This window comes from Vigna umbellata, chromosome 1, assembly GCF_029865625.1.
Source record: "Vigna umbellata cultivar VRB3 chromosome 1, Vumbellata_1.0, whole genome shotgun sequence".
Lineage (NCBI taxonomy): Eukaryota > Viridiplantae > Streptophyta > Magnoliopsida > Fabales > Fabaceae > Vigna > Vigna umbellata.
Genome location: NC_142165.1, coordinates 13,068,162 through 13,082,578, shown reverse-complemented (window position 1 = coordinate 13,082,578; position 14,417 = coordinate 13,068,162). Strand labels below are relative to the sequence as shown.

Sequence of the window (14,417 nt, the reverse complement as noted above, 5' to 3'; positions counted from 1 at the left end):
TAGAGAGCTAAAAGTACACTGAAGAATCAAGATAAAAATATAAGGAAGTATTTTAAACGAGATTCTCAATCCACCCCAAAACAATAACGATCGAAACACTTTATTTCTTTGTTTTTGGGATGGTTGGGAGAGAGGTTCTTGAGAAATGCGTATGGTGATGAATCTCTTGAATCCAAAGTGTAGTTTACGCAGCTGACAAACACATTTAATGAATGAGACAAAACCCACTTCACTCAAAAGTAGTTCTTGCATGTGTGAACGATGGGAATTCAGAGGAGTTTGCAATTGTGGATGAATTTTGCTGATGGTAAACATTTACTTACATGTAATAGGATTTTTTTTATTGTAATAATAATATCTTCTTATTCTTTATTTTTATTGTCTTTTTTTTTGTAATTTACGGAAATAAAAGATTCTAATAAAAGAAAAGTAGCATTTATTTACGTCTAATGATTTTATATTATTTAAAAATTGAAATTTAAAATATTAATTATTTTTTTATTTTTCAAAATATTTTTTAAAGACAAAATCATAATTCATAAATTTTAAAATAAATAATATCTCATAAAAAATAATTATTCTCAATATGAGATAACAGTTTTGATACTTCTCAATCTTATAACATGTATTTACTTTATATGGTTTAGCCTTTTGCAATCTTTATTTTGTCCTGTCTTCGAATCCTGAAATAAGATATGGGATGAAATAATTAACATGGTAATAATTTATTAACTTTGGAGAAGTTAATAACTTCCAGAAAGATTATTAGAGATTCCTTTTAACTATCCTCAAAAGGTTGTAGGAAAGTTATATTGTTAGGTTTAGAATAATTGTTAATGGTTTTCGTCACATGAAATATTTATGTCATGAAAGACGATTTTGTCTCAATGCTATATATATCATTTTCAAGTTTCTCATAACATACTTTACATGTGCATAAATTTTTGTGCTCATTTAATATAATATTAATATGTAATAGGATATGTTACATGCGAATTAATATAAACATTAATTTTAATCAATAATAATAAATAATGATAAGTTTCAATAATAATGATAATAAAGTTGAAATAAAGTGAGAGTATAAAAAATGTTATTTTCTAACCCAAATCCTCCTTTAAATAATAAATATATTATCTAACAAGATATAACAAACATATTTATTTATCCTAGCGTTAAACAATTAATTACCGCGTGATTTATTCATGCTTATTTAATTCTAAAACTATCATAAATATGATAATATGAGTTTGAAATATTTTCCAACGGTAAATTATATACACATAGTATATTAAAAAATATTAATTTTTTATCATATCCCTCCAATTTCAAATTATGTTTGAATCGCTTCCATTTATTTTGTCATTCTGAAATGGCTACTGCACTTTTTTTTTCTTTGATCACTGTTTTATAGAATTTTAGTCATTTTCATAATTTTATCTCTCTTTGTTCAATGTGCTTATTAGCTAAAACATATTTTTTGTTCTTATTTTATTGTTTGCGTTATGACTTCAGAGAGTTCGTTGGGGTGACAAAATACGTATGAGATAACGTATATTATTAAATTAAAACGAGTCACATGAAGAATTATAGTCATAATATGTGATAAAAATTAAGTTAAAATAATTTATACACAGTCTTCTGTAAAATTATACAATGATTATATATATATATATATATATATATATATAATATACTCTTCATAAATACAAATAAATATTCACTATGAGATAATATAAATAAATTTTGGATGTAATGAGCAGATTTTGGCTGAGAAAATTTTGAACTTTTTCTTGTAGTAGATACTAAAATTATCCAATATGTATACAAAATTAGTGAAGAGGGTAAATTTATAAAAAGCACGAATCATTTACTTATTTTTATTGTTATTTGTTTTTATACTAAATTCACACACAATTAACATGATGTATAATTTTAATTCAATAATTAGATTGATTAAATTCATTTTTCATGCAACTTTTAGAGTACAATATTTAATATAAGTTAAGAAAAAAATTTATTTATGATAAAAAATAAAAATTATAAATTTGAGATACTCAATTATATATACAAATAGTAAAATTTTGTAAAATGAGTTAAGAATTATAGTGCAGAAGCGAAAGTTCACAATTTTGGGCCTTTGAGGTTCGGTCCAATTAGAAATACCAAGCGGGCCAAGTACTACTTACACCAATATTTTTCTTACTAATGCATCCCTTTTGTTTTTATTTTTTTTTTCAAAATTACCTTGTCATATTGCCAAGGCCCTATACTAATAAAAATAAAATTTGAATTATTTTGAGTTTTATAACTACACAATAGTAGGGTAATTTTCTTATAAACCAGTTAGAAAGTATGAATTTTTTTAACTATTATAAAAATCAACAAATTTATTATACTCGTCACTTCATAAGTAAATGACAATTTTTCTGAAAAAAAAAACACAAATTAAAAGTTTTTAAATTAAATTCGTTTACATTTTCATTATTGATAAAATGTCTTCTCTTTTCCTTTAACTCATTAAGTTCAATTAAAGTTTTGAAAAACCCAATTAGTTAAATTTATTTAATATATATATTATAGATTTTGTAGCATATAAATAATTTTGGGAAGAACACATGAAGTTGAAGCAGAGTGTGCACTATTCCCCAATTTTCGTGTGTTTAGTGTGAAGCAGTGGGAAACAGCAGTACACTATGCCTTCAGCTCAAGATCCATTCTATGTTGTGAAGGAGGAGATTCAAGAATCTGTAAGCATTTTCTTTTTCCCCATATTAAGTAGGTTTTGTTGTAAGTTCAATTATGAAAATGAACTGAACTTGTTATTTTTGTCATAAATCATGCGTTCTACTTGAAATTTCTGCATCATTTCTCTGTTACTCGTACAACTGGATCCAGTATTTTACGTGATTCCTCTTCGTCAATCTTAGCTGAAACTATTAACCGGGGTATTTTTGCTTCTAATATCATTAAGTAATCGATCTGAGTATGCTATTTTTGTCTGCAAATTTGGGATTTTGAAGAAAGCCCTGTTGCGATCTGTAACTGTTGTATGTGTAATTGAAGCAGAAAATAGAAGTTGGGATTTTGTTAATGGCTGCATGAGTTTTTTTGGATGTTATGCAATTTATTGACTGACTAATTTTCATTTTCTGGTAAGATTGATAAGCTGCAATCTACTTTTCGCAAATGGGAAAAAGCTGCTGATGATGGCGAGCGATCCAATCTTTCAAAGGAAGTTCTTACTAGCTGTGAAAGCATTGATTGGCAGGTATACCAATTGTGTATGTTGAACCAGTGACAAGTTAGTTGGCCTGTAAATATTTGTTTTAAATGAGTTTTATTCATTCTTCCAGTTTGGTGCTACCATCGATTGTAGGAATTTGGGTTTGGGTGTTATTAAATAGACATTCGAGGAATGTTTGGATTATAGTACAATCTAGGTCAGCGGGAAGAGGTATATTTCTTTTCTTGATTGCGGATATTTTTAGTGTAGAAAGGAAAATGAGGGATTTGTACTTAACCGTCCGAAATGCTTCTGTTGAATGCTGCAATTTATGTCATTCACATGATATTCTTCTATCATAAAATCAAAAGGAATAGTTAACCCTGTCATCATTGCAATGATGCAAAATATATGTAAACATATTTGCTAAATTATATTGTTAATATCAAAGCTCATTAGTTAATTATAAAATGTATTATATCCATGTATTTTTATTTAATCACTCCATTTTTTCCCCCGTTAGGCATCCAAGCAAGAAGAGCAAAATCACCATTAACCCTCTTCTCCTTTTCCCCTAATTTGACTTTGCTCTCCCCTTTTGGCAATATAGGAAAGGGTAAGGAGGGGAGTGAAAATGAAGTGAGGTGAAAATGTTTTGATTTTCAATCTTTGATGGTTGTTAAAGTCGTAGTAGAGAACAGGTAGAAAGTTGCTTGTAGCTCTAGAAGCACACTCTTAGTCTAGCCTCCCTTTGTCACACATCTTAGACTATTGTTTATTTTGCAATAGAACCTATTCAAACTGCTGAAATACGATTTTTTTGATAGAAAGGTAGATGAATTGGACAAAGCAATTTCTGTGGCCTCTAGAGATCCTTCTTTGTATGGCATTGATGAAGTGGAGCTTGAGAACAGGAGGAGGTGGACCAGTGATGCTCGTAGCCAGGTATCTGTAACTACTGAACTTGATTAAGAGTTAGGAGAATACTGTTGCTTTTTTTCTCAACATAATGTACAATTGTTCGTGTAGTATTTCTCTATTGGTAGCTCGCATTAGATTTCCTTCTCTCTCTCTCTTTTATCTGTATGGTGCTCTTGAATGATTGGAGTTCGTTATTAGGTGAGCACAGCAAAGAAAGCAGTGGAAGCGGGAACACGCTCAAATATAACAAACAATGCTAATCTAAATGGGATGCGCAGGGAATTAATGAGGCTTACTAATTCTCATCAATCTGCGTCTGACCCATATGCTACCCAGGATAACGACGATTTCATAGAATCAGAATCGGACAGGCAGATGCTTCTTATAAAGTACTTCTTTTCTCCCTTTCCCTTTCTCTCTCTCTCTCTCTCTTTTTCATATGGCGTTTAATTAAATATTTGTCGTTTGCCCTCCTTTTAATTGGCTTCTAGATTAAACTCTTTGCCAGCCTCTTTAGTGCATACAAGATACTAAATTGTATTTTGATTGACCAATGTTGCCCGCACCTTGGCCCTCTCCTGTTTGAGACATAGGCGGGCTCCTCCGTAGTGGAAACATGAGCCTATGCTTCTTCTGCTTCTCTTGTAATTATAAATTTCTGTTCTGTGAATTCATTGTTGCTAATCATTTGAGTTTTATTTGAATCTATTATTACTACAAACAAAAAATCAAAACTAAAAGGATGGATTCCTTTTTTCTTTCCTCTGGAAGAAAAAGAAAATGGGGGAATGAAAAGACTGTGTCAGGTAGCCTTAACACAGCTAAATGCTGGTATTAATGTTCAAGAGTCTGGGAAAAAATCATCCTCTGGTTTCTACTTTAGTTTTTACACATATATTATCTATTGGTGTTGATAGGAGACAGGATGAGGAGTTGGACGAACTTAGTATAAGTGTACAAAGAATTGGAGATGTTGGACTTACTATACATGATGAGCTCGTTGCACAGGTATATTTGGCATTTGAGAAGATTTTTTGTCTGTGATGGTATCATTTTTCTTGTTGGGAATACCTGGTTTCCACCATGTGACTTGGAGATCACTGGTTTAAATCCCAGAAGCAGCCTCTCTACCCTTGCAGGGTCAAGGCTGCATATTTCTATCATACCAGAACACCAATAGGGGGGAGTCCGTCATGCACTGGATTCCCTTTTATTCTTACTATGTTTTGTTTCAAAAGTTGGAAGCTAGACAACACTATTGCACTTAAGTTATGTGTTTCGTTTGAGTGTTTTAATAAGAGTTGTGTTCTAATGTCTTTTTTTGTTTCTGTGGAAAGTTTCTCTTTCTAAATTTGTCAAAGCCTTGATGTTTCAGGAGAAGATTGTTGATGAACTGGGTAATGAGATGGACAGTACATCCAATCGTCTAGATTTTGTCCAAGTGAGTTTCTGCTTCTAGTTTCCATTGTCTCATTAAAATGTTTATGAGCTATCTGGCTTATTGCTGTCATTAATTAGCAATAACAAAAGGGGGAAATATTGAATGTTAAAGCTGAATGTCTCTCATTGTTAATGCTATCAGAAAAAAGTAGCAATGGTCATGAAGAAGGCTAGTGCAAAGGGCCAGATCATGATGATCCTGGGTTTGCTGGCTCTGTTCATGTTCCTCTTTATCTTGGTATTCTTCACCTAGTCATTGAGACAAAAGTTTTCGTGTTTGTACATGAAAAAGGATCTAAAGCTTTTGTCAAGATACCAGATTATTGGGAAATCCATTATGCTTAGAAATCAAGTGGAAGCCTCTTTGGTTTGTTGAAGGCAGTGAAATTTTTTATTATGATGAAAAGGGAAGCAACGTGCTTGAAAATATTACAAGAAGATTTGGTTTCTAGCAGTATAGACTGCTAATGTGATTTAAATGAGTTGTATTCGTTTTCAAGATTGCAATGTTTGATGTTCTTTTTTTGAATTCATACATGTACCAAGATAGATAGCTTATGACAGATTTTTATACAAATTAACCCATTATTTACTTGCTCACAGGGACAAGAATGACGAGTTGCTGTTTTTATCACGTTACAAACTGAAATGATGACAAAAAAAAGGCTGTTGTGTTATCTAAACCTGCATTCATTCACAAGTAAATAACATGTTTGTGAAAACTGATTTTTCTTTTTCTTCCCGTTCAGCTATTTTATGAAGAAAAAAAAGGTTGTTTATAAATTACATTGAATCTTTGGAACATTAATTGTAATTTAGTAAAAGGTTTTTTTCAGAAGTAAATAACAATCACGAATATGAAAATTTATGGTTTATGACTATTTTATGATATTTTTTGACAGCTTCTTTATACGTCCTCTAAGAAAAAAAATGTATTTTTAAATTTATACATAAAGAAATAGGGAATAAGAAAAGAAATATTTTTGTACAAAGCAAACAAAAATATTGAGTCTTACAACAACAAAAAAGATCAGAGATTAAAACTGAAGAAATATATGTGATTATATTTGATGAAAAGTGTCTATTTATAAGCCTATAGCCAAAATGATATTTTTTTAAAAAACTGATCTGATAGGTTAATTTTGTAGAACTTAAGGAAGTGTAATCTGTCCTTAGAAGTATATTAAGTTTCAATCACTTAGAATTTATAATTTATTGTTTATTTTAGGATTAAATATGTTTTTGGTCCCTTAACTTTCATTGAAAATCTTAACTTTTATTGAAAATTAGAATTAGTCCCTTTTTGAAACTTTGGACCAATTTAGTCCCCAAACTTTAGAAATGTATGAATTTAGTCCTTTTAACTAAAGTTTGTTAACTAAATTGGTCCAAAGTTTCAAAGAGGGACTAATTCCAATTTTCAATGAAAGTTAAGGGACCAAAAACATATTTAACCATTTATTTTATATCATTACATGATATTATTTTTTTACGTACAAAAACCCCTCAAATTTAAATAATATGCTTTAGCAGAAAGGTTTAAATGTACCTACCAAATGCTGATAAAAAAAAGTTCCTTTCTAGTAATTGAACTAGAATTCTTTTAGTAAAGATAACATAACACAAGTTGACATTCATTTCACACATTTAACAAAGATGAAATGATTTTAAAAAAGTGAATTTTATAATTTTTTCTAAAATTAAAAAAATAAAAGTAAAAAAAAAATAATGTCAAAAGTAAAAAAAATTATATGTATGAAAGTATTATTTTATAATTTTTTTTTAGGCAAATTGAGATCTTATCTATAACACTCAACCAAGCCAAGCATAAGAACAAAAAAGGAACAGAATCTCCAAAGCATGCAATTTGAATGTAAATTCTTCTTTCCATCGTTCTCTACCATACAAAGTATGTTGCGATTCTGTGCCTTCAATTACCACCACTCATCAACCTCATCCAGAATATGATACTCCATCCACCAAAAAGCACTTTATATTCTCATATCAAGATTTTCTTTTATTTCACTTTTGGCAATGAAAGTCAAAACTTAACATCAACATGCACAAACATTTACAGAATACTGCATACAACAAAAGCTGTTCTGCATGATGGACAAAAAAAGTTGGTCCTAAAGTAGTTTCACTACACAATCACACGAACCACTCTATATATATACAACAAACCACTACCTATTCTCCTCAATTCGCTCTTGCTTTCTTTGCAAGTCTTCCCTTTTCTCAGAGGTTAGTCTCTCCTTCAACCAGATAGTTCCGAACTTAAGAAGCATGGTCTGAAATATTGTGTAGCTTATGGTTTGTTTTGTAGGTTTTTTGTTGCAGGTGGAATATATATATATGGTTGAAGTGGGTATTTTTCAGATAACAAGTAACAGTTTCGACCCATTTGCTGAGGCTAAAGATAGAGATGCCCCCGGGGCGAAGGAGTATGTTCATATCCGTATACAGCAGAGAAATGGGAAGAAGAGTTTGACGACAGTGCAAGGTCTGAGGAAAGAGTTCAGCTATGAGAAGATTCTGAAAGACCTGAAGAAAGAGTTCTGCTGCAATGGTAATGTTGTCCATGACAAGGAGCTTGGCAAGATTATCCAACTCCAAGGTGATCAGCGCAAAAACGTTTCTCACTTCCTCATTCAGGCTGCACTTGTTAGGAAGGACCAGATCAAGATTCATGGTTTTTGACCACCTACCTTCTACTCATCAACTACACCTATCACACTGTTTCTGAAATAAGTGAGATGTTTGGAGTATTTGGTCATCTTCTTTATTTATGTATGAAGAAAAATCCTACGATGGATGATCATCATGGCATAAATTTATTTACTCTATTTTGATTGGATTGCATAATCAATCTCATAAATTATCCACCAAACCCTTTTTATGAACACTTTTAATTACATGAGTAAAAGGAATGAAATACATTAAAAGAGTAATAGAAATGAGGGTTTTGCTCCTTGAATTTAGCACGTTCAATTGAACTAATTGGAGTAGATTGTCCTTAGACACCTCTGTTTGCGGTATTGTTAGAAATAAAATTAAACATTATATAAGAGAAAAATTCATAAAACCAATATCTTAAAGTTTTGGGTTAAAAATATGTCATTTTCTTAAGTAGATTAAGTTCAAATTACATATATATATATATATATATATATATATATATAATCTCTTCTTAATAAAAAAAACTTATCAATGAAATTAGAGTCACATGCTCATCTTAGTAACTCACCTAGACTATTGTGATACAACATATCATATCTTAATCCTTTAAATGAGTTAGACTCAAATAACATATATAATTTTTCCTAAATGAAAAAACCAATCATGAGAGGTAAAGAATGTAAATATGATAACTGAAAAAAATGAGGAATAAAATGTGCATGGTTATCCAAAATAAAACATTTGTTTTCTTCTAAATTTTGTGAAACAATTTTTTATAGATAAGTACCATGATCCCCTAACGACAATTTTCCTCAGTGTTGATGGTAAGTATTACTCTAAATTTATAAAAACTAACTTGCTTTTATACACAAATTTTAAAAATTCGTGAGATTAATAATTAAATATATAATCAAAACAGTAATTGCAATAAAATATTTTATTTTCACAACAAATACATGTTTGCAAGAAGTTACTTACCACTTATGGCAAAATATGCACCCAATATAAATTAGATAATTTATAAATTTCGAGGCATACTTATAACAACGATAAGCACACCCACGAATGACATCATTATGTTTTCATTCCAAAAAAATATTGAACTTGCCGCAAAAATTTCATTGTTCCAAAAACCTCTTCTATAAAGTTCCAAAATTTGATCTATTTGTCACCTGTTTACATTCTGCACATCCTATGAGTGCATAGAATTTAACAATTTCAAAGCCAGAGCTTCTTGCTCCTCCAAAGTAACCGCATTCGAACTTGTATGTGCATTCCCTGCGATTTCATTTCTTTCACCTTCATCACTGTCACTATCAAAGTATACTTTATTCTTTTTATGCCGTCTATTAATAGTTTCGTCTCTTTCTGACCCAGAATTATCATCTTGGTTCTCCTCTTCCTCATTCCCAGCTTTCCATTTCATCTTCTGCTTTATTCTTTTTTCTCTAAGCCGCTGACGCTCTATAAGCTTGTCTTCCTTGTCAGCCTTCTTCAAATCATCGCGCATCCTTCTATAGTATTCAGCTTTTTGTTCTGTATGATGACATAAAGACAGATGTGTCAAAAATCCAAGAACACACATTTTATTTAACTAATTCAATGCTATAAAGTATGACAAGATCGTACAAACTGATGCAATCTAGCCATGGTCAGATTCTTGAATTCAAGAATGATTCAGAAAATACAAAATAGTTTCTAATTGATAAACGAGTAGAATCGTACATTTCCTGATTTAAAAAGAAAAAAAATTGAAAACCATGCATTGAGAATTTGAGGTCCTAGCTGGCTTCAATGATAGTCTTACACATGTAAGAATAGCAATTTCACCATGTAAAATTATTACTAAGATTTAGAGCTTAGAATGGATATACCTGGGTCAAGCAGCAACGCTTCTTTGCCACTTTGTGTGTCAGCTATCCTGGCTAGCGGAGGAAGTGTGTTGCCTTCATCATCAAAGACAACCCTGGTCCCCACTGGCCTATGTACATTAATCTTGAGCTTCTTTTTCTTCAATACACGGGTTGCTGGTCTGCCCAAGAAATAACAAAATTGATAAAAACAATAAATTTGAAGCTCCACATAAATCGCTCCCAAGAAACATGACAAATGAAATTTTATGCCCAACAAGTTTGAACTTTTTATTAGTAGTATTTTTTATTTAAAGGTCATTCTGCCTCAGCAGTTCAAAACAAGAAGGTCCAGCTCCTTCAATAACCATATAAAAGGAAACCAACGCAGAATTATCAGGATGTAATCTAATTTTTTTTATCACTACCACTGAAAACACATAAACATACATTATTTCTTCAATTTCAGATGACTTCACTTTGTCTTCATTTGCAGGATCTGCTAACTGAAAAAGATCATTTTCGATTTCTTCATCTTTGAAAGGATCTGTGTCTATCTTGTTTCTAGAAACCTCCAAGACATTTTTCTCACTTGAATCTTCATCTTCTGGTTCAACTAAAATTGATTTTGTTGACACAGCTTTAGATTTAATTTTCTGGTTAAGAAAACGGATTTTTGGAGTCATTGGTAAACCTAATGATGCCGAATACTCGTTAACAGGCAGTTTCATAACATCAAATATTTCTTTATCCTTTTGTATATGGATGGATCTCAAATATGTGATGAACGCCCTCTGAGCCCGATGCTGCAGGTCTGGATATTTAACCAGTAAAGACGCCAACAGAGTAGAAACTGGTTGCAGTCGTTCTTGCCTTGGCTGAATAATCAGCAATTACAAAAGCATGAAAAGATGTCAGAAACAGCAAAAGACGGAACAGAGCCAGATATAAAACTGAAAATCTGATGTTCAAATGAAGATTGAAATTGCATGTCTACTAATAATTTTCAGGGAAAACATACCTTAGTAAAATGCACTGGAACCTTTGCTGCTTTTAACTTTTCAAGCATTTGCATTTCAGAAGGCAACAGAAATAAAACTGACTTTCCACCAGATTTATATCGAGCTGTGCGACCAACTCTATGTATGTAAGAAGCTACATTTTCAGGACAATCAACCTACAAATGCAAGAGAGAATCAATACTTAGACCATAAGACTTGCTACAAGACAGAAAACACAATAAGAATGAGACTCACCTGAACAACCCAGTCAACTGCCTTATTAAAATCAAGGCCTCTTGCGGCCACATCAGTTGAGAAGAGAACTGAGCGCTTCTCACAAAACTCAGAATATATTGCCATTCTTCTTTCCTGTTTCATCCTCCCATGAAGGCACTTCAATGGAATGCCAGGGTGCAGTTTCTTAAATGCTTCAAAGACAAATTTTACCTATTAATAAGGGATGACAACATTATGGTAGATGGTCAATCTCAAGAATTTTGCACCCAAAAAATACAAAATTGAATCAATCGAATCCAGAGATCAACAAAACTCCTTTTAAACATAGAATTCCCCCCAGTTTCCATTTGAAGTCTTATGAGCACAAAGGCATTTAAAAACTTTCTCACTACAATAACCATAATTAGAACAAAGGAAAACCATAAAGAAGCTCCATAATGTAGACAACATCCTTTGCAGTTATACATGCAATAATGAAAATGTTTACTAAGCTACTGAGTATGAAACTAACCAGTTAACTTTCCGTTTCAATGATTAAACAAATTGCAATATCTCATTCCCTCAAACTACATAATATTCTTGGAAAGGATGACAAGCTAGTAGCCATGCATTTGGTTAATCATCAACGGAGCACTTTTCAGGTGGCATGACAGTAAAATTGTAATAGAAGCTTACAACATGATTCCCTTCAGGAAAAGGAACTTCTTTAACAGGAAAGAAAAGAGGAGCTACCTGTTTACAGCTTGAAAGAAAGACAAGTATTTTTGACTGTAGATGAGATTTTATGAAACTCCACAGCATATCTAACTTTTGTTCAAGGGGAACAATCATCACAATTTGCTTCAACAGAGAAGGAGTGGCTGTCACTGATTCTTCATGCACACTCAGATACTCTGGATCCTTCAAACTTAGTCTGGCAAGATCTTGAATTGACTTTGTTTGAGTTGCAGAGAAAAGCAAGGTTTGTCTTCGCTTTGGTAGTTGAGAAATGATTGCATTTAGTTCCCTTTTGAACCCACTGTCTAGAATGCGATCAGCCTCGTCTAGCACCAAAACCTATACCAGGAAGACCATTCAATCATCATTAAATAAATACTTTCACATGTTGTTTCTATAATTGAGGAGGAATCCATGTAAAACTATTTTGTCATAAACTGTTTTCATAAGTTATTCTAGAAAGCTCACTAATAAGATGACAATCATAAGATATTTTCATAAACTCTCTCATAACGCTTGGACAAAAATTTGTCATAAAATAAAGCTCAAATAAGTTACAAATAAATTCTTCCAAGCATACTCCACTTCAAGCATGGTTGCTAAATGACCTACATCCTAGTGTAGTGTCTACCAAAACTTTTCTTGCGGTTATCAGAGTGTATAGTAAGAAAAAATGTCTGAATTATAAATCTAATTTCAAAGTCCAATTTGGATTAATGTACACCATATAAGGGAGAGAAAAAGGCTATACTGACCTGCATTTGTGAACAATCAAAATTGGGAGTTTCATCCATGTGTTGTAGCAGTCTACCAGGTGTGCAGATCAATATATTGAGCTCATTAACACGTTCTTTCTCCATGTCAACATCCTTTCGACCACCAATGAGAAGGCCAGCACTAAAGTTATGGTGTTTTCCAACATCCTTCAACACATCAAATATCTGACCAGCCAATTCCCTTGTAGGCGATATGATGATGCTGCCAACGCCATCTTCAGGTCCCCACCTCTCTCTATACAACTTCTCCAACACCTATCATTAATAATCCACCATAAACAACTAACCATAAGTCTGAGAGTAAATCACACCGACACCCCAGTATTTCATGAGATTGCGCAGAACCCTTTTATTTTATTTTTTCTATCTCATTATCTCATCACTATTAGAAAAAACAAAAGGAGTTGTTGCAATTTCACGCCTACTTTTTAACAAATACCATTATTATATTATTATCACAATAAATTGAATTAGACATAAAAAATAAAAGGAAACGTAATCCAAAGTGAGTGGAGACAAAATGAAGCACTTACAGGGATAATGAAAGTGAGGGTTTTACCGGACCCAGTTTTGGCGGCGCCGAGGATATCTCGGCCACAGAGCGCGTGGGGGAGAGCAGCCCTCTGGATGTCGGTTGTGACAACGAACTTGGCTTCCCGTAGGGCGTCCTTTGTTTTCTTCGAAAGCGGGAATTGATCAAAGCGGGACGCGCCAGCGTAGCGCGAGTAGGTGTTGCCTTCGAGGAGACCAACGGAGGAGTTTTTGGGCAGTGGTGGGAGCGACATTGGGTTGGAGCCGGAGTCCGGTGGCTGAAACTGGATCCATGAATTCAACAGGTTTATCTCTTCCTGCTCTGAGAGTCTCTGTTGCTTCCGAAACTCCTTCGATTTTGGTCTTCTCATTGCTCAAGCTTGAGGAAGAAGAAGAAGAAGAAGACGACGACGAAGAAGGATGCTGTAAGTTTAGGTTTAGTATGTGTTATTGAGAGAGAGAGGGAGATATAAGATTTGGCGGCTAAAATACCTTCCCCAATTCATGAAAAATTGGGCTGGCCCGACTAAAGGCCTACCCATTTTTTTTTTTAAATAATAACATCTTCCCAATTTTGAATTTGCAATTTTTTCCTTATTTATCCCCTCCGGGGAGTTGCTCCCTCCACCCCCACACATCTCTTCCTCCACCTCCCTCCACCCCCACACATCCCCTCCGTTATAAACTTAATGTAATTTTAATCTTCTAATTATTTTATTTTATTATATTAGTGAAAATATACATGTATGTTTACTTTTATTTTATTATTATTATTAGTATAAATAAAAGTATATTATTAATTTTATAAAATTAACTGCAAAATTTAAAATAATAAAACAATTTATATTAGTTAAGGATAAAATTACCAATAATGTTAAAGGAATCTACTTTAAAATTAACTGAAACCTATAAAATAATATATATATCGAAAGTAACATTAATAATTAATAATAATTAATAATTATTAATAATAATTAATAAGAAATCTCATCACAATTCATAATAGATAACAAAATTCTTAGGATAAATTCTAATTCAT

General features: G+C 32.1%; 2 protein-coding genes and 1 pseudogene across 4 annotated transcripts; 2 read left to right on the top strand and 1 right to left on the bottom strand.

Annotated features, from left to right (window-relative positions):
• The first annotated feature begins 2,609 nt into the window (after positions 1-2,609).
• On the top strand, positions 2,610-6,187 carry LOC124842538 (syntaxin-61-like). Of its 2 annotated transcripts, none has more exons than XM_047319043.2 (7): positions 2,610-2,750; positions 3,161-3,271; positions 4,054-4,171; positions 4,346-4,536; positions 5,065-5,155; positions 5,523-5,588; positions 5,730-6,187. In XM_047319043.2, the coding sequence occupies exons 2-7, from the start codon at positions 3,207-3,209 to the stop codon at positions 5,838-5,840; spliced, it is 642 nt and encodes a 213-aa protein (XP_047174999.1). In that variant the 5' UTR covers positions 2,610-2,750; positions 3,161-3,206; the 3' UTR covers positions 5,841-6,187. The 2 variants fall into 2 exon arrangements, with proteins under 2 accessions (XP_047174999.1, XP_047174998.1); XM_047319042.2 differs by having other exon boundaries at positions 2,613-2,750; positions 4,058-4,171.
• Positions 6,188-7,677: 1,490 nt separating this feature from the next.
• On the top strand, positions 7,678-8,433 carry LOC148204687 (protein translation factor SUI1 homolog pseudogene; annotated as a pseudogene). Its single transcript, XR_015781334.1, has 2 exons — positions 7,678-7,831; positions 7,914-8,433. The product of XR_015781334.1 is annotated as a protein translation factor SUI1 homolog pseudogene (transcript).
• Positions 8,434-9,260: 827 nt separating this feature from the next.
• Positions 9,261-13,839, bottom strand: LOC148204686 (DEA(D/H)-box RNA helicase family protein). The gene is made up of 8 exons (XM_088095699.1): positions 13,381-13,839; positions 12,827-13,102; positions 12,087-12,410; positions 11,373-11,564; positions 11,138-11,293; positions 10,567-10,994; positions 10,141-10,298; positions 9,261-9,802 (listed from the first exon to the last, which is right to left on the bottom strand). Exons 1-8 carry the CDS (start codon positions 13,747-13,749, stop codon positions 9,459-9,461), a joined length of 2,247 nt encoding a protein of 748 aa, XP_087951825.1. The 5' UTR covers positions 13,750-13,839; the 3' UTR covers positions 9,261-9,458.
• Between the last annotated feature and the right edge of the window lie 578 nt (positions 13,840-14,417).